We start from the raw sequence: 27,603 nt of genomic DNA, 5'->3' as shown, positions 1-27,603 counted from the left end.
TTGCCCATGTATGATAATAGGAAGAGGGGGTGGGTGGGACTCAGATTTGACAGGGGCCAGTTTTGAATTGCAGCCGTCAGTATAGGTGCCCTCTGACTTTGAGTGCGGTTTTAAAGGAGTCTATGATGATACTCTCTGATTGCACCACTGGTATGGAAGATACTCTACACAATAAAAAAACAAACCCACTGCCGCCTACTACAGCGCAGAATGTAATCCTCAGGGACCAGTAATTCACTCCTCACTGCCCTGCCCCTTTTACACGCGCGCGTGCACACGCATGCACGTACACGCACACACACACACACACAAACACACACACGTGCACAACAATAGCTCTGACACGCAAACATGGCGGCTTGTGTTCCACCGCCACGCTCCTCCTTCAGAATCTGTAGCGGATTAATAGCGTTACACCATCACTGCTGCCGTGCGAAATTGCGGACGCACAGAAAATGCGAGAATCAGAGAAGACATCTGTGCCAATCAGTGATAAGGTAAACAATTAATAATAATAATAATAAATAATGTAAGTAAACAGTCCTCTCGCAGACGGATGGATGTCCTGTGCTTTTGCCGGTGCATGGAATGTCTGTCGTCACGTGTGAGAGATGACGTGAGTGACAGCAGTGCAGGTGCAGATTTAGCAGAATGCCACGAGGTTAGATTTCCGACCTGATAAAAACTGAATATAGCCTAGGCTGCCTAGTGCCTACTGTCAACAAATTGACAGTAGCCTAGTGTTCGTATTACATAAGTCCTGTGTTGCCTTGCGTGAAGAGCATTGCACGCATTTGGAGTAATGTTGGCTGCGGTGAGCGTTGCAAACAAGGGGGGGGGGGGGGGGGGAGATAGGAGTGAGATAGATTGTCAAGGTTATCCGTGGGACAGTAGGGTGAGAGGGTCATCATCATGCTTCAACCGTCATCTGTCAACTCATGAGCACCTGTTTCATGTTTGTCCTGGCACGTCAGTCAGCTGTTTCCAGGGAACCAGAAATGTACTTTACTTTACCCCCCCCCCCACACACACACACACACACACACACACACACACACACACACACACACACACACACACACACACACACACACACACACACACACCAACTGCTCTTTTATCCTTTGTACATACAATGTTTTGTATTTGTTGATGACATAGAATGATTGTGTTATTCTGATGAATTATTGTATTACGTAGGACGTAGCCTACCACTGTGAGGATAGTCTCTCAAGACAGACTGTTGCCTCGCGTCAACTAACTAAATTTCGAGGAACAACAGGGGAGGCGCTGTTTTCCCGAATATTTGACGATGGGATTCTCAGATTGCTATGAGGATAACACAAAAAAGTCCTGGGGACTGGGTTTTCCATTGTGGACGTACCACAATGGAAACCCCAGTCCCCAGGACTTTTGTGTACCACAATGGAAACCCTTGTGTTATCCTCTCTTTAGTTTAGCCTGAACGTATAGGCTACCAGGTGTTTACATTTTTGACTAAAGTATTCAATAAAAACAAAACACCAAAGCCAGTAGCTGTTAAGCACATATGGATTTTGTAGGCCTCTAATATGATTTTTTATTAGAAAAATATCATACTCTCCTCTCCCTTGAAATGTTTTCTTCTGAAGGATTTGTATCAGTGTTAGTGAGAATACCGGAATGTAATTTCCTTCACCATTTTTCTTTGGACTATAATTTACAATTCAGGCATTTAGCAGACGTTCTTAATCCAGAGCGATTTACAGTAAGCAAGAACATCACATGGTAATGTGTTGACCTACAACCTATGATCTATAACTGGGATGTTCCATAAGTCTTGTTCTTAACAAGAATGGGAGCACTTGGAGTGAGTGCATCATTGGACAAGGAGGGGGGGGGGGATCTTGGTCCAAATAAAGTAAACAACAAAAAAATAGAAAATCTAATATATTTTATTTAGATTATTCTCTATTTTATTTAGCAATTTCACAACATTATTCATTGTGTGATGGTGTGCATGGATTTCTGTCTTCCATGGTGGTATACTATGGACCAGACATGCGGCTGTGGTGATTTCTGGAACAGAGCTGGCTCGTCAGCTACACAGAGAGATCCAGGATGATGTGGAGGAGCTGATGGCCCAGGGCAACATGAGACCCCACCTCAGAGTGGTGTTGGTGGGGGACGATCCGGCCAGTCGCACCTATGTTAGGAACAAGACCAAGGCAGCCAGCATACTAGGTCAGACATCATCATACACCACACCTCCGTAACACAAGTTACCACAGTTATATTATGAACATACTCTACCTTACAGATTGGTTGGTGCCTTGCATGGTGACTTCCTCTGCTGTGTGGGGCGACGGTGGCTCAGGGGTAGAGTGGCTGGATGGTAACTGCAAGGTTGCCAGTTTGAACCCGGGCTCCCCCAGAGTTAGTGTCGAAGTGTCCTTGAGCAAGACACTGAACCCCTAATTGCTCCCGATGTGCTGATTGGTGCCTTGCATGGTTTCCGCCGCCATCAGTGTATGAATGTGTGAATGTAATGCACAATCTATGTAAAGCGCCTTGGATAAAGGCGCTATATCAATGCACCATTTACCATTTGTGTGTGTGTGTGTGTGTGTGTGTGTGTGTGTGTGTGTGTGTGTGTGTGTGTGTGTGTGTGTGTGTGTGTGTGTGTGTGTGTGTGTGTGTGTGTGTGTGTGTGTGTGTGTGTGTGTGTGTGTGCGTGCAACTGTGTGTGAATGGGTGAATGTTATGCCCATTGTAAAGCGCTTTTGAGAAAGGCACCATATAAATGCACCATTTACCATTGTTTTGTTTTCCGCTATGTGCGTCTAGGTATCTCCAGTGATACAGTGGTTTATCCCAGCTCGGTGTCCCAAGAGGAACTTCTAGAGTTGATTGACCAAATGAACCGTGACTGGAAGGTCAGCGGTCTGCTAGTACAGCTGCCACTCCCTGGTAAATAAAATAATTCTACTGCCCATTCTAAAAAAAGAAAACTCATTTCAAAAGACGGCTACTCTTTTGTCTTTTGAATTGAACAATTAAAAAATAAAAATTAGAAGTGAGAAACCAACATTTCGGCAGTTGCATCTGCCGAAACGTTGGTTTCTCACTCTGCGTCCTAATAAATAATTGGCACTTTGGCTATCAGTGTGTGCGGCCACTCTTTTGACTTTTTAAGACTTGAGCTGGCATCCTTAAGACTGGTGTGCGTATAGCATCCTCCTGCACAATTCAAAAGGCGGACATTTTATTTGTCTGTAGTCAAACCCGTTTTTACTCAGGCCTGACATTTCTACCCTAGCATCTACTCTAGCATCCCTATTCTTATAGCCGAACATTCGGTGAATTAGATCTTCAAGATCACAGCCTTGTTGCAACGCGACACGTTGTGAGCTTGTAGATTATTATTTATTTATTATGTTTGTCGAAAATATTTTGTGTACAGGGAAAAAAGGAATATGGGCCAAGGACAGACCCCTGGTGGACCCTGGTCAGGCTTAAACGCTTGAATGATTACTTAGTATAGAAGAAATGGGAATTAAAACGGAACATAATCATTGAACGTTTGTGCATCTTCCACCTTGTGTAGAGCACATCAATGAGCGGGCTGTGTGTAATGCCATCGCACCAGAGAAGGATGTGGATGGATTCCACATTGTAAATATCGGCAAGCTGTGTCTGGACCAGAGGTCAATGGTGCCTGCCACACCCGCTGCTGTCTGGGAGATCATTAAAAGAGCAGGTAAACCCTTTTGAACACGACAAGGCAGTGACCCGCCGCGCGATAATTGCGCTGAAAACCTTGACCCGTCCGCCCGCCCCGCGGGACCTGCGGGCAACGTGCCGGCCCGTGCATCACTAGTAGACTAGTAGTTTTTGTAAGGCCAAATCAGCAGTAAAGAGAGTGAGTTACGGATATATAACTTTACAGGTCATGTTTTGCCCTTAGTTAAATTAACGCTCCCCCAGAGGGAGTGCAATCTGAAGTATATCCGACTAGAAAAGATTCTTTTTTTTTAAACATAATTCTATTTATATATTTAATGAGGATAAATTGCATCCACATACGATTAAGTCACATGAAATGTGAGGTAAGTACAGTAAATAGGTGAGAGACGTTTATTGTAGAGTTATCAGCCAAGAACATACCTAGACCCCTGGGAGATGGATTGCTATCATCACCATCAGCTCCCAGTTCTGAACACAATCACCCAGGATGTATGATAAATTGTCAGTTGTAAACAGAGATAGCTTATCTATATGTGCTCCTAGCTTTCTATTGCCTTTAGATGGCGCCACATGATCATTTTCTTTTACAGAGTCATCATTGGCAAGGGAGTGAAGCACAGACTAAATCTATTTAATTTTAACTATTTAAACTAGAGCTGAGCAAGATGACTTCGACATTTACAGACTAAACTTTTCTTGTGACATTTCTCATTCTGATGTCTCATGTCTGCTGAAACGAGACACAGCAGCACAGATATTATTTATAGGATTTCCTCTCAATATTTCCCTCCCATATTATTCATTTATTTAAATATGTGCCATATTGGCAGAATTTCAAACCAAACATTGTTTGGCTAGATTGTTTGACGCATGATACTATAATAATGCTTGGCCTGAATGTGTTTTAGGGCACTATTATTTAATTTTTTTGTCAAATAGGTTTTTATTGAGAACAGATTATAAATTGTTACACAAACATTGTGATGTACATTCTTCTTTTATAGAAAACAAAAAATAAAATAAAAAATACAAAGACAAAAAATAGAAAGAAAACCCTCAACCCTCCCACCCATACTGATCAGTGACACTGACACTGCATACTATAGAATAAAATATCAGTGGTATCCTGTCTATTAATTGTTCCTACTCAAGTAATGGACAATGGGCAGCCAAACCTTATCAAATTGTCTCTCCCTGTTTCTCAGGAAATACCTTATTCTCTCAAGATGAAGTGTACTAGTCATTTCATTTAGCCAATGCTTAAATGCAGAAATGTCAAAATTTGTTTTTTTTCCTGTAATCAGAGTATCAGACCATATGAGAAGAGTTGCTTCTGTGCTCTCGTCAACATAGGCATGGAGTCTGACAAACCCAGAATAATTAGTACAGGATGAATACTCAAAATATCAGAGAGTGTCTCTAATATCTTAATCCAATATCTTTGTATCCGAGGGCAAAGGGTGAAGCTGTGAAGAAGATTTGCATCTATTGCATTACATTTGTCACAGTGCGAAAGGGCACTATTATTCTTATGACCAGTCTAATAACTGTAGTAACTATTTATCACAAATCAACTCATAATGGTGGAATAAGGAATTTCGATTTTTAATACTTGAATACTTAAAGAATTAAAGAGTTAAATGAAAATGATTGATATTTCCCCCCATCAGGACTTTAACAAGTTCTTTAGAATGGTCTGAGAATGGAATGATTATGTGACACCGTATTATATCCATGAAATATATGGTAAAGCTATAAAAATATAACAGAACAATCAGGTTGCACAGATTTTTCAAAAAGTACCCAGTCTATCCACCTAAGATTAAATTATCCCGGTTTCGATTCAGCCACACCAAACATATGCATACCTATCCTCCCACTCTTCCATCAATCACTTTTGTCTTTGCCGACAAAAGATGTGTTAACTGGGATGGGCGCGACATTGTGGTGCCAGAGTGCGGTGCACGGTTTAGTATGACAGACTACCAAAACATAGTTTGTCTTTGATCAGGCACATAGATTAAATATTACTACTGGCAGTGTGTGTGTCTCATTTGTCTCCTTTACTGTTCACTTCACTCAGACATCCGGAGATACGTTTATTTATAGTGCTCATTGCCGCATATTCCCAATTTATACTTCTATAAACTTTGTCCTTTGATGGGCTTCACATGATGGGTCTCAGTGATCATGTGCTGCCAAACCAAAATAGGTTTTACTCTTACAGTATGTATACACAAGATGACAATAAAGTACAACATTGAACCTCTATTGCAACCAATCAACCAATCGGTGTGCATTTTTATCTGTGCAGGTATAGAGACAGTGGGAAAGAATGTGCTGGTGGCTGGGCGTTCCAAAAATGTGGGGATGCCTATCGCCATGTTGCTGCATACTGACCGGAACCATGAACGTCCTGGAGGTATATGTGTGTGTGTGTGTGTGTGTGTGTGTGTGTGTGTGTGTGTGTGTGTGTGTGTGTGTGTGTGTGTGTGTGTGTGTGTGTGTGTGTGTGTGTGTGTGTGTGTGTGTGTGTGTGTGTGTGTGTGTGTGTGTGTGTGTGTGTGTGTGTGTGTGTGTGTGTGTGTGTGTGTTACCAGATTGGTTTAGCTGTGCATACAATGTCTTTGCTAACATCCCAAATACACCTGATGTTGCCTTTGTTGACACCAGTCACAAGGAGGTCCTGATTCTGGAGGTGGGCTGTGTCTTTGACCAGGCATTCCAAGATAAACATTCTAAGTATCTAATTCGTGATTTCAAATAAAGAATGAATGTGTGTGTGTGTGTGTGTGTGTGTGCGCACACATTCTTGCTTGCTATATTACATAGATTGTGCATTACATTCATCCATTCATACGAAAACATGCAAGGCACCAACCTGCACATCAGGAGCAATTCGCCGGGATTCAGTGTCTTGCTCAAGGATACCGGGATCGAACTGGGAACCTCGCGGTCCAGCCACTCTATCTACCGGCCACTCCCCTAAGCCACTGTCGCCCCCACCTGTGTTTCATTATGATCCAGACAATATTCAAGACCCACTTAGAGACACAGGGACCTGCTTGTCTCTGTGTGGGTATTGCATATTGTTGGGGACATAATGAAACACTGGTATTGCCTCACATGAGCAATACCAGTGCATTGGGTTGCTGTGTATTCAAAAGCTGTTGCGCCATCTCGACTTTCCCTGGCACAAATCTGATGACCATAAATTAAAAGTGTCCATCACAGTGAGACTGATGAAAGGGGAGAGCACAATTACCCTCCGCCTCGTTATCAAACAATAGCTGCTGCTACACGTCCTTATGGGGCCGTGCAGGAACTGATTGTTTGGCAATGTGGGCTGGCAATCCCACGTATGGCTGCAGGAAGAAGGCGGGAGTGGTTTTGGGGAAATGCAGGATGGAATTTAACGTTAATATGGGGCAAGAGCACTGGGCATGAACCGGAACAATCTTGATCAAAGCAACACGTAGATCTGAATAACCGTGTCTAAATAAGTGCAAAATTGCAAACAAAATTGCTGTAGAAGAGTTTGATCGTTGACGACTGATCCTGTCCTGTGACGTAGAAAGATGTAGACTCGATCACTACTAGAACATGTACTACATTAATTATATAGAAACTATTTTGCATTGTATAACTGCACTGGTTGTCAGCCACCGAACCACTGGTTATCAGGCCTTGATAAATGTCATGACCACATAATAGGGTTCTGATGGGAACCATTTTCAAACATTTCCGGCATTCCCCATATCTCAATTCCTTAGAATCTGAATATCCTCTGTGACTCACTGCTAGACTATGAATCACACTAGTATACCCTCCTTCACAGAAAAGAGCACCCGTCTACTAGCTTGCCACCACCCACAGTTTTTCTGTAAATATACTTTTACTACTCCTAGTATTTTCTTCTTATTTTATTTATTTATAACATTTTAGAGTAGCCAATTATTTTTTACCCCCTGTTTCTCCCAATTTAGTCGTTATGCCAATTCATTCTTCTCCGCACACATTTCTGTGCTATCACTGCTGTTGTATCTTACTGACTCACATGCCAGTGAGGAGCCCCCACCGGGAGGACGTAGGGCCTTTGTCCTACTCGTCCCGCCCAACACTCCCTGCTGACAGGTGTCGCCCCAGCCTGTAGGAGTACATGCAGGGACTATTATCACCCATCCCAGAGATATTAATATGAAGACAGACTTTGGCAATAATTGACCGAGGTGCACTGCTGAGAAATTCCAAGGCAAGTGTGCTCAAGCTCATGGTTATAGGGAGGTGAGCCAGCTCAGTGAAGGTGTCAGTGTTGAGCCTAATTTGGAGAAAATTACGTTACAAGATTGTTTTTGTTGTCTTCTCGGAAGCTTGCATCAAGATCTGTTGTACATGTTCTAGTATTTTGTCTGGTACGATAAACCCAGGAGAACTGAAACCGGACTAGCATGAGCTAACCCTTGTCAGAATGTGGTTATACATGCCACTCTGTTCCCTCAGAATGTAACCTAGCAACATCTCTGATGATCTTTAACACGGGTTGCCTCCAGGATTCTCCAAAAGAGAGACACTAAACGGAAATAGCCATTTACAACACTAAGTCTACATGGGCCCCTTCGGGTCGTTTCACCTGTTGAACTCGGAAGTCGAGCTGAAGGGTCTCGCATATTTCTATCTCCCCACATACAGTATCCCTCCCTTGACACACATGGAGGTCTGATGTGCTGTGACTTGCTCTCCATTCCTCTTATGCTAGAGCCCTTCCCACTGTCTTTGTCTCCCTTCATACCCCACCCCACCCCACCCCCTCCATTCAAATATCCTCTGAATCATTAAAGTTCTCTGAGGCCTCATTCACATGTACCAAACACCAATCAAGCAATGTTTGGTCGCTTTTTTGTTTTTTTGGGCCACCATAATGCTTTTCCAATGGGATTTTGATTGATTGATTGAAATATGTATTAACAGTTTTTCAGAATTACAGTACATTTCAAGCACAACTCAATACAAAAGACTGTTAACTGTGAGTGGACGACCCAATAAAGCATTACACTTGTTTACAAGAGGGTCCACCTTGTTCAATTCATCAAAACATTTAGAGACGTACAAATAGACACTTCTATATAGCCAAAGAACAGAACAGAACAGGAATTCATCATAAAGGATTCCGATTTTACGGGGGCCAGTTTAAAAAAGTCACATGGTTTGATCAAACATTTGTGTTTGATTGCTGATTGCTGGTGGTGTTCTGCCCCTCCCCCCTCATCAAACAAAAATGTTTGGTCAAACCATGTGACTCCCATTGGAAAAGCATTGTGGTGGCCCAAAAAAACGACCAAACCTTTGCTTGATTGGTGTTTGGTACGTGTTCATGAGGCCTGAGGCACTTTTTGGACGGTAAAGTTCCAGATAATAATCTGGTACGTAGTCAGGGATATTCCTTGCAAATGAGACACAGCTTGACACTAGCTTTGAGCATGACATTGCATTGTTGATTCATACTCTTTATTCCTTTCCTTCATTTTAAATTCCATTGCCCCTCAGGTGACGCCACAGTGACCATCGCCCACAGGTGTACCCCTAGAGAGAGACTGAAGGAGCTAACAAGCCTGGCTGATATCGTTATTGCAGCTGCAGGTAATCAATTGATTCACTGTCATGCTTACTGTACTAAAGTGGTCAGGAGGTGCACGCACATCCCAGGCTAATTCAACGGGTGCTCGAACAAAAACACTGTTTTGAAAGCTCCCCAAAATTTTTATTTACAAAGGCCTTCGACAGGTATATTGGATAGCAGCGCATATAGGACAGGTATGGTATAAGTGGGCAGAAATAAATCAATGATAAGCAATCGCACAATGTGGACACAGTCCCTATTTGGGATTGAAGGGATTATCCCTGTGTGGCCACCAGGGGAAGAAATCATACACACATACAAACATCAAGAACCCATATCATAACCACATCCAAGTGTAGAAACAGCTCCCTGAGCTATACAGAGAGTAGCCTACACATACACTGTTCTATGTAATAACGTAGTTAAAAAGACCAAACATATTGACAGGAATGGTTTGATATCGAACTCTTCGTTTAGACCGTATGGGGCCATAGTGTTCAAATTATAAATGTGGAACATTTCTCTTTGTAGCAGACGACGCTCCTGATTTCCCCCTCTGGGGAGTTTGTCCACCATTTCAATCCAGATGCTTACTGTACTATACACATCATACTCCATACAAATATGGAGTATATGCCTGTTCTTTACTTTTGAAAGGTTTTGTTCCAAAATAAAAAAGCCACCATTTGACCACGGTGACCACTAACCTTAAAATGTAATTTATAGCACCTTAAAGCAAATGATATGTCCGTATAGGTCGGATCATATGAAAATCAAGCCAGTTTACAAAATGTGTGTGTGTTGTTTTTTTGTTTTGTTTTTTAATGTATCCTCTGCATTGAGTATTGGTGTTTGAATTAGTTAATTTTCCAAAAATCACATCTAGCCTATACCAGTATATACATTATGGAATGGAAGTATTTATGCACACTAAGTCCAGGCATTTCCCTGAACACTTTTGCCTGTCACTGTTTACTGTTACAGGTAAATTATGTTATTGTTGCAGTACTCTTTCCCCCCCCCCCCCCCCCCCCTTTTGTATTTCTTATGATTTATTTAAGATGAATCAGTGTAGAAATACAGGAAACCTGCTGCCTGAAAATTACGAATATACAGTAGGAGCTTTCTCTGTCCCTTAATGGTATTTTCGTCCCGCGTCACCCACTATATTTTTTGCCGAAACCGGTATTTGCACCTAGAGGTGTGGTCATGGGCGTGTTGGCACGCTTTCCCCTAAATTGCTATTTTGGTCACATACATTTGGGAAGTCGATGTGGAGTGGAGTTTAAAAGCACCCGTAAACCGTGCCAAATTAGTTCGGTAGAGCAGTGCAGTGCACGCCGCGCACGCCTCAATGGAGATGTCTGCAGGCACAGAGTAGGTTGCCTTATCTCTCCTTATTATCCTATCTCTTTGTAATTTCCCTATAATCAGAAGAAGTCTTGCGCAGCAGAGACTTCAGGGCAGCGGCTATGAAGCAATATAGCACTAACGGGCAATGGTTAAGGCTTAAGGGATCTCTTAAAGGGATCTGTTAAAGCCAAGACTGGTGATTGGTTAAATTTGGTTTAATTATTGAAACGCTCAAACCACACCTATGCATAATATAACGGGTAACAGAGGTGTTTAAGGGATTTAGACAGGTAACCAAAATACCAACTTTAGTGGGGGAACACCCTTTCCCCACTCCTAAATCCCCAAATAGTGGCTTTAGAAAGATGAGACAAAAATGGAGGCCATAACATGATGGAGGTAGGTACGTGTTGCACAATGCTCAGTCTGAAAGAGAATCACAGGTTCAGTGGCAGTGGTATAAATGTGTACGGAGAATCGGATACCATCACCTAATTGGCTAACTTCAAATTGGAAGAGTCTGATTGGCTAGGTATGCTCATGCTTGGAATGAATGAAACGTTTTGACAGCAAGGAAAAGCAGAAGTGATGTAGAAATCAACAAAAAGTGAATGAAAGAGAGCTCAGTGAGAGAAAGGAGCTTCCTTATTGAACTTTTCGTACAAGTTTAATTTGACTTGTTTTTCTACTGAATTTCTCCATTTCAGTGAGACTGATTTTGCACATCATGAAAAAAAATTGCCGTTAGTTTTTATTTTATTTCTTAGGTAAAAATGTATTCTATTTACATTGTGATTAATTAAATCCTGGTTATTTTCGTGCTATTGAAGAATCAACAACTGTTTTCGTGTCATATGGGAATTAGCACATGTCTGGGATTAGTGTGGTTGGAAATCCTGTTTGTGTTAAAGGAGAATTCCATGCTAGAATGCTTTCTTATCTTTCTTACCTTTCTTTGTAGTTGTTACGTCCCCACCAAAGAGGTCCAGGTGTTTTTTTGTGCAAAAACTCCTTATTGGCTATTTTCCCTACCATAAGCCCTCAATGAATTGCATTGCATTGAATGGGAATTGAATGGGGCTATGGGGTGTTATGCTAATTCGCTTATTTCCATCTAAATAAGTAGTAAAGTGTGCCGCTTGGGACATTATGAAGAGAGGATATATACAAAGAAATTATAATTTTGAGCGATGGAAATAAGCGAACACCCCATAGCCCCATTCAATTCCCATTCAATTCAATGCAATTCATGTAGGGCTCATGGTAGGGGAAATAGCCAAAAAGGAGCTTTTGCACAAAATAACACCTGGACCTCTTTGGTGGGGACGTAACAACTACAAAGAAAGGTAAGAAAGCCTTTTAGTATGGAATTCTCCTTTAAGGATTAAGTTGTTGCCAAACAAGTAATTGTGGTCACTGGTTAGCAGACAATTAAACTTAGGAGCATTCAGTGATTTGGGTGATTTGGAGAAAAAAAACCCGGTCCGCCCCGGTAACAAGATGTGCACATGCACACGCTCTACAGTGGGGGTACACGCGACAGGCCAACAGCATGCACACACCAAGGCCCGCCCCTGCTCGATCATGATTGGCGGAAGACCCCTCTCTATCCTGATTGGATGAAGGCTGGGCCACCTAGCCAAAAAAGGTTTTTTGACCCCAGGGGTTAACTGGGGACAGGGAGGAACTCCTTATATGGTCAGCACACTATAGTAGATTATCACAACAAAACAAAAAAAATAAGTGATATTTGAATTAAGTGAAATCACTGAATATTCCTTTAAAGGAGAATTCCATGCTAGAAGGCTTTATTACCTTTATTTGTAGTTGTTACGTCCGTCCCCACCAAGCCATTATTGGCTATTTCCTCTACCATAAGCCCTCAATGAATTACATTGAATTGTATTGAATTGAATGGGGCTATGGGGTGTTATGCTCATTCGCTAATTTCCATCGCTCATAAATCTATATGTTTTTGTATATATCCCCTCTTCATAATTAGGGATGGAGCTCGTTAAGGTTTTATTGATAACGATCACCTTATCAAGCAGGCTTATTGAGCCGGGTCCTTATCGAGCCCTGCACTATCGAGCATTTGCTATTATTTTGTGGAAAGAACAGAACCTTATTTTTATTGGCCAGTTGTGAGAGTTTGTATGCCAAACAGTTCTAAGGTGTATACACACTTACAAAGACACACACACACACACACACACACACACACACACACACACACACACACACACACACACACACACACACAGAAACAAAATATGCATATTATATAGTACATATGTATAGTATAGTAGTATATATATAGTTTATATGTATAGTCTCATAATATAGATATTCCACTGTTACTTTCTTAGCTTACGCATGTTTTATGATAAATGCTTTTGTGATGTATTCCCATGCTTTTGTTCTTGATTATTGTAAGTCGCTCTGGATTAAGAGCGTCTGCTAAATGCCTAAATTGTAAATTGTATATATACAGTATATATATATATATATATGCTTATTATATTTTAATAATCTTCTCTTTATTTTAACCAACCAAGACATCCCTTTGCACTACATTTTACTATAGGCCTTATACAGTACCTTTCTAACAGACAGAGGGAACTGTTCATTGTGTACCGTCACTTTAAAAGTGAAATGTATACATATCATCGTACGGCGGTGTCGCGCACCAAAAATAGCCAATCTACAAGCTCACAACGCGTCTGGTTGCACCGCGTTGTGAGCTTTTAGCTCTGCCTTTTCGGCCCACGATAGACTGAGAAGTTGCACATTGAATACGTTTTTTTTTTTTTTAAGATTTTTTTTTTGCGGCTTACGCCTTTTTTATTGATTTTTTAAGGGACAGATAGTAGGCTGACAGGAAACGGGAGAGAGATGGGGGGATGACATGCGGTAAAGGCCGTGTCGGGTCCGGGAGTCGAACCCGCGGCACACCGCGACTGGATCACCAGTCCGGTGCCCAGACCGTTACGCTACGGCCTGGGCCGAATACGTCTTATTGCACCACTCAGTTCACACGGGTGTGATTTTTTTTTATGTTACCAAACTTTTCACCCGTTCCACCATACTTCCACCACGGCAAACGATGACGAACCACGCAACCACCCATCGCGTCCAAGCCCCCTTTATAGCGAGCGGCCCATGACATCAGCCGCTGTGGCTATACCTCGACAAGCCAAAAGCTTATTGATACTCGGGTCTCGATAAATGCCGAAAACGGGTTTGTAATGGACCCGATTTTCGGGCTCCATCCCTATTCATAATGTAAATAGTATCCCGAGTGGCACACTTTACTACTTATTTCGATGGAAATAAGCGAATTAGCACAAAAACCCAACCCCCATTGAGGGCTTATATTAGGGGAAATAGCCAATAATGCACTTTTGCACAAAATAACACCTGTCCTGGACCTCTTTGTTGGGGACGTAACAATAATGTATGTACATGACAATTTCAGTACATTTTCCACATATACATTACATGCTCCCATAGATACCAAAACCGAGCCACCCAATGCCCACACAATAAATCAATTCATAATTTTAGTTTTTACAGAGGTATTTATTGTAATTATACTCTGTTGTGAAATTGCATACATTCCAGTTCCACTCATTAAAATGCAGTTAAGAGGAGGTGAAAGGTGGTGTTGTTTACATTGTTGCGTTCAATTGCAAGTTTTCAGACTTTTTCAAGTTTTGGAATTGTGAATGTGAATCAGTGGAGAAATCGAGTGTGGAGATGGCAGTCTCTGCACAATAATTGTCTCCACCAGGCATTGGGAGAGAGTATGTTTTGCACTCCGTCCGTGTGTGTGTGTGTGTCCGTCCGTCCTTCTGTGTACACCTGCCAAATTTTGCACACACTCCCTGGATGCCAACGATGAACCTCTGCCCCAAATTTTCCAGAACGGCCTGTTATAGCGCCACCAGGAGGACGACTTTTGAAAAACAAATTATGAACGCAGGGTGCAATTTACGTGAAATCTTTCACTGACTTTCCTACTAGGCTGAGGACTATATCCCACCCTTTTCACATTGGCCTGTTATAGTGCCACCTACAGGTGGATTTTTGCAAAACAATTTTTTGGAACAAGCCATCCAAGAAGAAATGGCACCCTTTTCACATTGGCCTATTATAGCGCCACCAGGAGGCCACAACCTGACCTGTGCTGGTGGAGACCTGTGCCCTGAGGGGCACTTTATCTAGTTTAACTCTGAGATTGTACAAATGTAAATGTGATGTTGCTGAAACACAAAGTGTGTCAGGCTCGTTGACTGTAGTTCAGCACAGGGAAGGAATATTTCCACATGTACAGTGTGCTTTGTACAGTAATGTGTTGTTAACGTGTAGTCCTTTGTGCTATTAGGAATTCCTGGGCTGATCACAGCAGACATGGTAAAAGAGGGGGCAGCAGTCATTGACGTTGGAATCAACCGTATTAAGGACTCAAGGACAGGAAAGCTCCGACTCATTGGTGATGTGGACTTTGAAGGTAAGTAACTTTAACCACATACTGTAAGATCTCTCTGTTTTTCTTTTTGTACTTGTACTTTGTAGTGTCCAATGCTATTCCCACTTAGTTTTTTATGTTTTTTGTGTGTAATCTCATATTAACTCATGTACCGCCAACACCCCCATCTGGTGTCTGAATTGTGTACTCCAGGGCCACCAGCTTTAATACAGCGAGACCTTAAGTTTGAAAGCCGTTTCACTCAGAAGCCGAGAGTCAGAAAGTTAATGTAACGGGTGCTATGTGTATTAATGCAATTCTGCATGCATAGAGGACAGCAAAACAACTCTTGCTGTAGTGCCAAAAAGCAAAAATGAGTTTCTTTAGATTTGGAATGCCAACAGAGTTTGCAAATTGGTTTTGCAACATTTGGTTTCCTGCCACCATTTCACCTTTAGCCTCCATGCAAACATCAACTCTTAGCATGAGTACACAAATTCCTTGTACCCAAAACACTGCAGTAAAAGACTAACTTAATAATACCCATCTTTGGCTCCTCGCAGGTGTGAAGGAGAAGGCAGGTTTCATTACTCCAGTCCCAGGAGGAGTGGGGCCGATGACGGTCGCCATGTTGATGAAGAACACTGTGACTGCTGCCAGGAATGCGCTGATGCATTAACACAGACGCACGCACACGCACACACACACACACACACACACACACACACACACACACACACACACACACACACGCACACAACAGGTATATCCACTACTGCTCACCTATGGAAAATGTACAGATCTTATCATCTTGCCTTAAGGAAATATGACATCAACCACAACAAGTATGCTACTGTAGGACTAAACTCAGAAAACCTCAACAATACCACCAATCAAAACAGAAAACAGTAGACTTTCTCTCACTCTCACTCACACACACACACACACACACACACACACACACACACACACACACACACACACACACACACACACACACACTATACTCATTTAAATATTGTAATATTTATTTTCAGAAATCACTTTTTTGAGATTTGAGATTCATATCTTTTCTACTGAAGCTGGTTATGATCATTTTTTAGTATCAAGATTTACTGGAAAGAGTAATCATTAAATAAAAGGTTTTGTGGCATGTATATTGGTTTCTCTTTATTCCGATGAATATACTTATACTTTAACTTGTGTCAGTCCAATATCTAAAGCTTGAAATACACACAGCTGTCGGCTGCAAACAGTGGTAGTTCTGAGCAGAGGCATGGCTTCAATTATTTTAAGGAAATTAACAGGGGGGATATTTTCTTAACCACATTAGCCCTATACGATTTAATATGACAAATAGCAAATATAGATCATCTACAAGCCCACAATCTAATTCATGATATATCACTTGACAGTGTTGCTTGCCGACATCTTCAAGATGTCACGACACATTGACCATTGGAGCTGTACTTTTGGGATGCGATGGAGTATAAATTGAGCATATGAATCACATCTTAAACCCTATACTTTGTTAATTGAAGACCCCCAGACGGGGGAGTATAGACCATACTAGGCCCCTCATTTTTTCCCCTCTGCAACATCAAATGGCATAACACATCGTATGCACACCATGTGTTTACAGCGCTGACATGTTTTGAGCTTGTAGTAGATCTATTTTGCAGAAAGTTCGCTCTAAAGAATAGGGTTCATGTCATTAATGCTCGCTAGTTTATTTGCCTATCTAGGGCCATAATGAACCCCTAATGTTGCTATTGCTGAGCTTTTATCTAGAGAGATGAATCCAATCTTGTCTGCATTCTAATCCCTAATTAGAATAGGTTTGACTCACTGATAAAGCACATGGATCCAACCACAACATGATGGGCAGGCTGTGCAGCTCAAACCGTTCACCCACAAATGCCATCCTTTTTCGTACTCAAATTCGAGCTGTCTTTGGAATATCAATTTCTAATCGAGAGCAACGATTTAAGACATCGCACCAATATTTGGAGTCACATTGTGGCAAGGTAACCAAACAACCCGGTCCCAAACCTCTACCAAAGTGTCATTACTCTTTAATCTGAAAAGTTTTGAATTAAATTATTTGGATTTTCAACCTGAAGAAAAATATTTATATTTTCCTAATATTGTTATTAAAGGTATATTCAGTGATTTCACTCAAAAAACCTTAGGTTTCGTTTTTGGCTGTGGGACCCAGCCTTTCGTCCAATCAGGATAGAGAGTCAAAAACGAAGGTTTTTTGACCCCCAGGGGTTAACTGGGGACAGGGAGGAACTCCTTATATGGCCAGCACACTCTATAGTAGGGAGGATTATCACAACAAAACAAAAAAATAAGTGATATTTGAATTAAGTGAAATCACTGAATATACCTTTAAATATTTGGTTGTAATGTTGTTATAATATGGTAATACCTTCCCTTTCTGTTTATATTTATTTGCCTGTGTCAGTTCATATTACAGTACTTCAATTTCCCTTTAGTGAGCGCCACTTCAGTGAAAAGCTTTCACAATACCTACAGTGAGGCAATTCATAAAAAATGAGAGTTGACAAGCATCATGAAAACTACCTAGATGTGCCAATGATTGCGTAGGTTCAGCTAGTTCCAAAGAATAATGTTTAATAATGTGGGTGACTGGGTGCCTCCGGTAAAATACCTGTCAAACTCCACCACCACCATTCTTGAGTTGTCTCTGCATGCATGCATGCTGCCTTGGACAATGGGGCAGGAAGTGATGCGCTCCAGGCTCTACGTGTTATAAGAAAACGAAATGCTTTTCATATTTCAGCAAAATCTAGGTGTATGATTGGCTGTTTGGCTGCTTTGAATGGCTATATAAGGCTCAGCATGCTGTAGGTCTGAACTTACACACTCCAGCAAAGACTTATCTAACCACTCACAATCGGGGAACAGGATGATTGCAAAAAGACAAACACATTTGGACATGGGTAAGTTGCTGGCTCCTTTCTCAGTTTAAGCTTTAAGATTACATAAAAACTATTCTTTGACGTTGACATTTTGATTGAATTATTCTGTGCTTTGCAAAACTCCAGCTGTTTTAAATTACAGGTATTTTGTAAACCATTGCAAGAGGCCATGTCTCAATTTTCTATACAACTTAAGTATATCAATTGCACAGTGTTTATAGAGTTTTAGATGCAAACAATATATTTTGAGTATATTAGAGAGTGGATTTCTGAACATCTTTCCATGGTGGAAATGTTTAATAATTGTGTGAAATGCAAGTTGTGTGACCATTTTAATTGGTGGTCAGTGGTGTTGTCGGTTATGTAAGTAATGAAGCAAAATGGTAAAGCTTCAGTAAAATACTCCTTGTCAATAATGTCGTGTTTAATTGTTTTCTTCTATTCTTTGCCTCTCTGCTCCAGCAGGCTCATTGGTGGTTGCAGCACTGTTTATATTGATCACAGTGGTCCAGAGTGAATCCTTGTCAGATACCTATCCAACACACAACCCTCCTCATTCAGAAAACATGATGACAACTGAACTTTACAATGGTGAGGCTTCAGAGAATACAAAGTAGTGTCAACTGGATCATGCATTAAGTACCTTGCACTATACATGCATGCAATGTGCATAGGTTGGACACAGTGGGAGTCTGTGGGACCGGGAAATATTTAGTAACTAACCAATATGATATGTCTCAGTGATTCTTTCAAACACAGGATTCATTATCATTGCATTTTACACTATATGTGATTAACCATTTTTTTCCATTCCATCTCTCTTGTAGGAAGTCTGGAGGAACCTCGAGTGCTGCAAATGCACAGTCCATGCAGGGAGGAACATGTCGACTTCTGTTTAAATGGTGGCCAGTGCATATACCCACAAGACACCAACATGCCTTCTTGCGAGTAAGTTATGAACCATGAATTATGACGCAAATCATTACACACTATCTCTATAGTCATGTGTTCAAGACGGAGTATATTTCATATTCCATCCTAATTGGCTAACATTGGCTTTCAAAGTTTGCAGGATTGGCCCTTTTGAAACAAAGAGCCTCAAATCATGAATGCAGCGTGCAATTTACGTGAAATCTTTCACAGACTTTCCTACTAGGCTGAGGAATATATCCCACCCTTTTCTGGTTGGCCTGTTATAGCGCCACCAACAGGTGGAATATTGCAAAACACATTTTTGGAACAAAATGCCTCAAATCATCCAATTGCCAACAATGTTGTAAGAAAATGGCACCCTTTTCACATTGGCCTATTATAGCGCCACCAGGAGGCCTGACCTGGCCTGGTGGAGACCTGTGGCCCGAGGGGCACTTTTTCTAGTTTTAAATTCATGTTGTGCACAGATGCACTTGATTGGTGTTCAAGCAGACATGTAACATGTTTCTCGTGTCTGCAGGTGCACATCTTCACACATTGGCCCTCGATGCATGCATCTTGTAGCCAAAACTCAGGTGGCTCCCAACTATGAGGCAGTGATCCTCATCATTGTGGGAGTGGTGCTGCTCATTCTTGCCATTGGATTAATATATTTCTTCTGTTTTCACAAGAGGTAAGTGCTGTACTTGGCTGTTTGTTTAGATATCTGCTCACTGCACAGTGACATTCAGTGTTACTGTGCTGATCAAAACATTTGACGTCCTCCTGGATCCTCTTTGGACATTGTGACAATAGCTCAAGAATACCTTTTCCCCCTTCTCTCGTCAACTCTTGGGGGAAAAGAGTTGTGTCACTCAACAAAAATCCATCAATCCATTCCATTTGATTCGGTAAAGAGCTCACATTGCTGTGCTTGATCACTGGCCTGACAGCATTTTGATTTACATGATCAAAGCCTTCATGGCATTACTCATCAGTGTAGTTATCAGGGGCTTCTCTACGTCAAATGCATCATAGTGTCAGTTGTTTTGTTAGATTGGTGTAGTCAGTGAAATTGAGGTTTCCATCTACCGGTATGCCTCTTCACCTGGACAAATTGACAAATTGATGGAGATAATAATTCTGAGTTACACTGTATGACCAACAAGTCATATTTTGCCTGTTACACCAGACCAGTTATGTCCATCTCATGCACATCCTCCTCATTCCAACGTTTTTCTTTTCCAGGTGTGTCAACTCCAACTTCAAAAGATTAATTAAACATGGATCTGAGAACTCAGTGTAACCCCTGCAACTTGCTGTTACTTTTGTTGTCATCACCACCGCCATCATCTTCTTCATCCTCATCATCGCTTCATCACATTCACTGCTGTCAGTTAAGCATTTCTGTACAGTCCTACAATTTCACTATAATCTGTAGTAATGGAAATTACTTTTCGTACACTCTCTGAACACAAATTTGTGAGAATGTGTCTCATGCTGTGAGAAATTGACTTTTGTTTTGATTGGATCGTCCAGTACGAACAGTACGTCAGTGATTCTCAACCTGTGGTCCGGGGCTGCAAGGATACTGCAAGTAGGCCCCCTAAATTAATAATTTTAAGGATAACATATAAAATATACTATGTTTGTTCCATTGAGAACAACAACAAACCTGCCCTGAGGTAGTTTTAGCCACTGAACAAACCAACCCACCCTGGAACAAACAGGAGAGAACAGACGGACCAATGTGGATACGACAGGCCAGCACAATCCATAAGTCCTACTCCAACATGTCAGCAGAACAAATAGCCTAAGACTAAGTACCCTTCTTACAGCCCCCTACCCCCACACACCACTGTAAGCCATGATCACAATGTATACCCTAGGCATACACATACACAACCTGTGTGTGTGTGTGTGTGTGTGTGTGTGTGTGTGTGTGTGTGTGTGTGTGTGTAGACTGATTGATTCAAATGCTTTGAAGATGGTCAGATCGGTGGACCCTGATCAAGAAAGGTTGAGAACCTCTGGAGTACAGTACATAAAGTATTTCAGGTCTGACACTGTACGGTGTTGAACATGGCAGTCCACCTTTGCCGGACAGTAAGGCAGACAACGTGACTGGCTGTGAAGGACAAAATATTCAATGGTTGCCGGTTCAGAGGCAGCCATGAGAATAAACAGGCTCTCTTATCTAGGTCTGTTATTAGGGCCTTGAGAAATGTATGCAGTTTCTACTGGGTATATATTTATTGTAATATATAAATTAATTTATTCAATTTGTGCAATTTATTTAATGTTTTATAATAAAGTCGTAAAATAAGATTTTGCTTTTGTGATTTGAATGTTTTGGAGAAATAGTATAAACTGTTTGACAGTTTTGTTAGCTCTATTGATTTGTTTTGATATTTGATTATGTAAATAAATAGGGTAGGCATAAGCTTTTAGCTTCAGCCTACACCTATTCGGCCACTCAAGTGTCTTGTATATGTGTATTATGTATTATTATAGGCCTACATGCTTGTTAAGAAAGGTCCGAAATAAACTAAACTAAACTACCATTAAAATGAAGTGAAACGAAATGAAAATTCATATAGCCTACTATAGTTGATATTTGCAACAAAAGCCCAGGGACGGATTAACCCCTACCAGGGCCCCTGGGCCGGTAATATTTGCATGGCCCCCACATTTTCGTGTTTTTCCGTGTTTTTAACATCTTTTTAACATCTTTTTAACCTATAAATTTAACACAATTAACAGCCAATGAAGGGCCTTTTCAGGGTAAAACCTAGTACCTCACAGTCAAATTTCCCTGAAGGGCCCCTGGGCCACGGCCCCACTGGCCCAATGGGTAATTTGTCCCTGCAAAAGCCTATAACAATGAGAACTCCTATAGTGGGGAAACCAGATAGATCTAAAAAAAATTATAGTGTAATCAAATCATGACATGTAATCATTGTCATACTACATTACTTCAGACCATTTTCAAATTTATTTTTAAATTCTGAAAAAAAATGCCAATTTAACATTGCAGGTCAGGTTAGTGCCCACAATGATTAAGTGGCATAGCTATAGGTTCCCACTTCCCACTCTTCCAGAATATAGTTTTAAATTTAAACAGATCACACAAGCCCACGCACACAGCCCTGGGTTGAGTGGCTAACAGCGGAGACATTTTAGGGCTAGTGGTCTATGCTGGTGGTGACTGGGACACACATGACAGCCCCCGGCGCCTCCGTGCGTAAAATACCTCAGAGCCTTTCTTCCGAGGTGGTGGAAAGCCTGGTGAGGCGAGGTTACTCAGAGCCTTATCTCTGTCCGTCACGTCATGACAGTGCACCATTCATGAGTTGTCTCTGCATGCAGGTTGCCGTGGACAATGTGGGACAGGAAGTGATGGAGGAGCCATGGTGGAGGCTATAATTCAGGGCAGGCTTTCTAGACTTAAACATTTCAGCAAAAAGTAGGTGTATGATATATAGCCAGGGTGTTGTCGTGTGCTTGCAACGCTATATAAGGCTCAGTCAGCAGGCAGCAGCATAGATCTGAATTTACACACACACACACACACACACTTCCAGGGAAGAAGAGTTACCTGATAACTCACAGTCTGCTCAAGGACAAGATGCTTACAAAAAGACAAACAGATTTGGACAAAGGTATGTTAAATTACTCATTCCTTTCTCAGTTTAGCTAAACGTTGAACAATATTAGCGCCTACTGATCAACATGGAAACTTTAGTTTGACTCTGTGATATTGAAATCATAACTGTCACAACAAGTAGGCCTATGCTATGCTTAGCTCTGGACCAGAGCTAGCTGTAGATAGGCTATGTGGGTTTCTCTCAACTAACTATAGTAGGCTACCGTCCGCCCGAGTGCACTGTGTAGAGTCTGGGGTTCATGCCCAACTAGGATCCACGACGTAGAACGCTTTACAGCCTAATCTGGATTGAATGCGTCTTTGATGATCTTTCGTCATTAGTTTGAAATGCTCATGATGACAGAATGAACCTACCTGACCGCACAGCTGAGCTGATTGTATAATCATGCCACAGTCCCACACCCAGTGTAATGTTTGTAAACATGATTGATTGAATGTAAACGGCACATGGTACTTACTACACTACACTGAGTAGTCAGAGACATTGGTTAAGGCTATAAGTAGCCTAGCCTATAAAACAAAAAAGAAACCGATCTATTTTACATTGGATTTGAGACATTCTTATTTCTGAGAATATAGTTGGCAACTAGCCCCTTTCGGGACCCTACGTAAAACTTTTCTGATATTTTGTTGAGCTTTACGTTGGGTCCCTGCTCACTACTGTATTTTCGTATGGAAATTCCTATATGCGGATGTGGAGATTCTCTCTAAAATAGGACCCGCGGCATGTGACGCCATTATTTTCCTTGAGTTATTCTGAATTCGGTAACTTTAAGTAGCTATACATCCAGCTGCGAATATCTCCTGTGGCGCGGAAGCCGTTAAGTATTTTTAATCTTTGTTTGACCGATTTGGTCGCTTTATTTCTTCTTGTTTGTTTACCGTTTATTGTACCGCCTCCCGGTGTGCGGTTGGCTTGTGAGGCTACGTCCCTGCCTCTGATCTGCTGTGTCATAGCTATAGCGCCACTAGCTAGCCAGATAGGCGGTACAATGAGGTGTCAATAAACAAGGAAGGAAAAGAAGAATCCAAGCTTCCAAATCGGGCAAACATATATTAAAAATACTTAACGGCTTCCGCGCCACAGGAGATATTCGCAGCGGCATGTATGGGTACTTATACTTTACATATTCAGAAAGCCTCATACTGAAGAATATCGTCAAAGAGCGCGGTGAGGCGGTAAACATGTAAACATGAGCCAGTAAATGTTTTAATCAGGTGGCATGGACGACGTGGAACAGGACCCAATGCACTGGGTCGAACAAATGTCAGAAACTTCAGTAGCATTTGGGTTCTGCTTGGAGGGCTAGTTGGCAACCTACCTGAAGCCTGAAGGTTGTTGTTTTTTTTTAGATAAAGTTTTATTTTTATTTTGCCTACATAGAGGTTTGGACAAGCATGTCAGCTGAGTTGCATACAACCATTTGACAATTCCAATACAAATTTCATGTTTGTCAACTGCCCAAATTTGTCCTTTTTTATTCCCCTACATCCATAGGCTACCCCCGGCCACCCCAAATGGCCCACAGGTTGAACAAGTATAGATAGGAAAAGATACATTGGACTTGTGAAGTTGATTTTAATTTAGTTAAATAGTTATTTATGATGCTGTCAGTGACAGTTTATAATGTGTTTCTTACGTACACAGTACACACAATGTCAAGGATGTAGGCTATAGTGTTTAATTGTCGTATCTCTGTCCTCTGGCTCTTTGCTCCAGCTGTCTCATTGGTGGTTGCAGCACTGTTCATATTGATCACAGTGGTCCAGAGCGAATCCCTACCAGATAACTTTACAACACATGACCCTCCCATTTCAGAACACATGCTGACAACTGAACTTAACAATGGTAAGTTATTCTACAAATTAACATCACACCCTCCCCATCTCTATTCTTATTAAATGATGTATCCCAGTTGCCATTAAATAACACCCGTATTCGTGTCTTCTTTGCTGGCGTAACGGCCGCAAAGAAGATGGTTGCTTCGCACTGGAAACCGCCTCATACATTGTCATTTCGCCAATGGGCTTTGACCTTTCTAGATATCATCTATCTAGAAATGTCTACAGCAAGATTGCATGGTGCAAAAGAGGAAAACACTGAGATTTGGTCTGGTATTGCAGATTTGGTTAAGGGTATGGTTTAATCATTATTATTATTATTATCATTATTTATTTTTTGTTTCCATTGCACAGTAGTAGGAGTAATGACATTATGTGGCATCTTTGGTCTCGGGGGGGAGGGGTGGGTGGGATTGTTTGTTTTTGTTTTTGTGTTCTTTGCTTTTGCTGTTATGTGTTGTTTTATATGTGTTTTGTTTTCTTTAAGTCATTCATGATGTTAACGTGTCTTATTGTGATTTTTGTCTTAATTAAAAAACATTTGATAACAAAAAAAACAATGGTAAGTGACTTCAGAGAATACAAAGCATTGTTAACTGGAATATGCATTACCATTATGCATTATGTGGGGAACCAAAATTATGAGAGATACCTGCTTTGTTTATCTCTTTGTAGGAAGTATGGAGGAACCTCGAGTGCTGCAAATGCACAGTCCATGCAGGGAGGAACATCTCTACTATTGTTTCAATGATGGCCGGTGCATATACCCACAAGACACCAACATGCCTTCTTGCGAGTAAGATATGAAGCAATTTCTCCCACTCCCTCCCTTTCTCTATGTCCCTCTCATTTAACTGGGAAAGCATCTGTGTCGTTTTAGATTTTACTATTTTAGCATTGTTGGCTATTCAAAAATACAGATATACAAGCTCAGTCACAGGCACAGCGAGTCTACTTCTGCTATTTTTTAACACTTTTGAAAAATGTTGAAGGTGTGAGAACTACTGATTTAGAACTTACAGCATTTGTATAGAATCAGCCTCAGGTCTAAAGGTGTTAAAGCGGAGATGTATTCACACGTTTCTCACTGTGTCTGCAGGTGCACGTCTTCATACAGTGGTGTGCGGTGTATGTATCTTGTATCGGAAACTCGGACGAGCTCCAACTATGAGGGAGTGATCATAATCATTGTGGGAGTGGCCCTGCTAATTCTTGCCATTGTATTAATATATTTCTTCTGTCTCCACCGGAGGTAAGTGCTGAACCCTACTGATAATGATAACTGATATATGTATATATATATACGCACACACCCGTTAGTTGTGCGGGAACGCCTACAAAGTGGCAAAAGACTACTTTCTGGCCTTGACGGCTCATACATCCACAAAGAAAAGTCCTATCTGATTACATTAAACAACGTTAAACTCACTTTGCCAATCATTTTATGCATACCCTCTATTGTGTTGTGCCACAGATGAAGACCTCTGGTCAAAACACGTTGGCTCACGTTTGACAGCTTTCTGTTTTTTATTAGTTCTTTTGGAATATGCCAATGAACTTAGATCCAGTCTTCCCCTCCTCTATCATGTGGTCATTTTGGGTATTTAGATGATTCAGTACATTCTGATTTAGTGCTTGATGACTGGCTTACATGGCATTACTTGATACATCATACCCTTAGAGTATATATGAATAGAGACGGCACCCGGAGGAAACCCTGAGGCGAACGCTGTTTCATAAAAAGTCCAGGAAGTATAGTGGAAGTTTTGAAATCCATCTCATGTGAAAACGGGCACTCATCTTGTGTGGTGCAGTTTTGGTGTTCGAGCAAGCTGTGGCAAGCTTTCATGTAATTTTCCAACAATCTTTGGAATGTACTGGTATAGAATAAAAATTTCCATTTGGTGAAAACACCAGAAATCGAAGTGATAGCGTGATGGTGTAGAAAGAGAGAGCGTAGAGTGTGACAGCCTCACTTTGGATCGAGCCATCATGTTTAGATTAAGAGATAGATGTCCAACTATGATGTAATTAAGATCCTTGCTGGAAAACGGCAGAATCTGTAAAACGCAGCAGTGTGCACTGTGCAGACACCTTTAGCTCTGGGTGAGAGTCTTCTCTCTGAGAGAGAGGCACACTGACTGCATGCATATACTGTACAGCTGTCTTTCAATACGATTTTAATAAGTGCCTGTTTAAGAAAAGAACAAGCGATTAAGTTGACATTTCAAGATACTAGAAACAAATCTGCAACCTCCACCTGATAATGAATGATTGAGAGAATGAAGGAAGGATTAGTGTGAAATGCAGCACATTGTCAGGTGTGTTTTGTTAGTTGGATTGGTGTGATGAAATGTAGGTTTCCTACCTATCTTATTTATTTTAGCTGGGAAAATGGACCATTATCATCAGTGGAGAGAATGATTCTGCATTATTTTACAATAATGGGATCATCAAGTAAAAATGTGTCTGTTACACCAGACCAGTTACTGTATGTAAAACTCATGCAAATCCTCATTGTAATATATTTTTTCTTTTCCAGGTGTGCCAAGTCTGCCAACTCAGAAGGGTTAATTAAACATGAATCTGAGAACTCTGTGTAAGCTCTGTAACTTGCTGTTACTTTCTTTGTTCTCATCACCACCACCACCAGAATACTGTCAAATGTAACTCAGAGGTTCCTTTTGATGTTTGTTCACTCTCCAAGTCAAATTAGCACTGAGATATGATAATAAGTGGAGAGTTACAGCGAACAACTGATTGACTGCAGTCAGTGTTGAGTAACCAAGTGCATTGTTGCATTCATTTTATTTGCCAGACGGAAATGCAGACATGTCTTGCTATGATTGTGAACGACAAAAGATTCAATGGTTGTCACTGTCAGTTCAGATGGCAGCTATGAGAATAAACGGGCTCAATGAAAGGGGCATTCCACTCATTTTCAACATTTTTACTATGTCATTAATATACCTTAGAGTGAGGAAATAATAATAAAGCATTAACATGGTGAAATACATCTTGATGACATCATCAAGATGTGTTTCACCATGTTAATGATTTTTTTTCC

General features: G+C 41.2%; 3 protein-coding genes across 4 annotated transcripts; all 3 read left to right on the top strand.

The window, feature by feature from the left end:
- Positions 1-349: 349 nt before the first annotated feature.
- On the top strand, positions 350-16,324 carry LOC310872069 (bifunctional methylenetetrahydrofolate dehydrogenase/cyclohydrolase 2, mitochondrial-like). Of its 2 annotated transcripts, XM_083783763.1 has the most exons (8): positions 350-497; positions 2,039-2,223; positions 2,827-2,949; positions 3,587-3,739; positions 6,041-6,148; positions 9,271-9,363; positions 15,084-15,209; positions 15,731-16,324. In XM_083783763.1, the coding sequence occupies exons 1-8, from the start codon at positions 352-354 to the stop codon at positions 15,844-15,846; spliced, it is 1,050 nt and encodes a 349-aa protein (XP_083639889.1). In that variant the 5' UTR covers positions 350-351; the 3' UTR covers positions 15,847-16,324. The 2 variants fall into 2 exon arrangements, with proteins under 2 accessions (XP_083639889.1, XP_083639890.1); XM_083783764.1 differs by lacking the exon at positions 2,827-2,949.
- A 1,671-nt stretch (positions 16,325-17,995) lies between these two features.
- On the top strand, positions 17,996-20,471 carry LOC310872231 (epigen-like). Its single transcript, XM_083783988.1, has 5 exons — positions 17,996-18,136; positions 18,578-18,706; positions 18,943-19,063; positions 19,569-19,721; positions 20,276-20,471. Exons 1-5 carry the CDS (start codon positions 18,103-18,105, stop codon positions 20,331-20,333), a joined length of 495 nt encoding a protein of 164 aa, XP_083640114.1. The 5' UTR covers positions 17,996-18,102; the 3' UTR covers positions 20,334-20,471.
- A 2,130-nt stretch (positions 20,472-22,601) lies between these two features.
- LOC310872230 (epigen-like) lies at positions 22,602-27,341 on the top strand. The gene is made up of 5 exons (XM_083783987.1): positions 22,602-22,689; positions 24,415-24,543; positions 25,212-25,332; positions 25,636-25,788; positions 27,079-27,341. The coding sequence occupies exons 1-5, from the start codon at positions 22,656-22,658 to the stop codon at positions 27,137-27,139; spliced, it is 498 nt and encodes a 165-aa protein (XP_083640113.1). The 5' UTR covers positions 22,602-22,655; the 3' UTR covers positions 27,140-27,341.
- The last annotated feature ends 262 nt before the right edge of the window (positions 27,342-27,603 follow it).

Source organism: Protomyctophum parallelum, assembly GCF_964188405.1.
Source record: "Protomyctophum parallelum genome assembly, chromosome: 15".
Taxonomy (NCBI): domain Eukaryota; kingdom Metazoa; phylum Chordata; class Actinopteri; order Myctophiformes; family Myctophidae; genus Protomyctophum; species Protomyctophum parallelum.
This window is presented reverse-complemented; position numbering and strand designations above follow the sequence as displayed.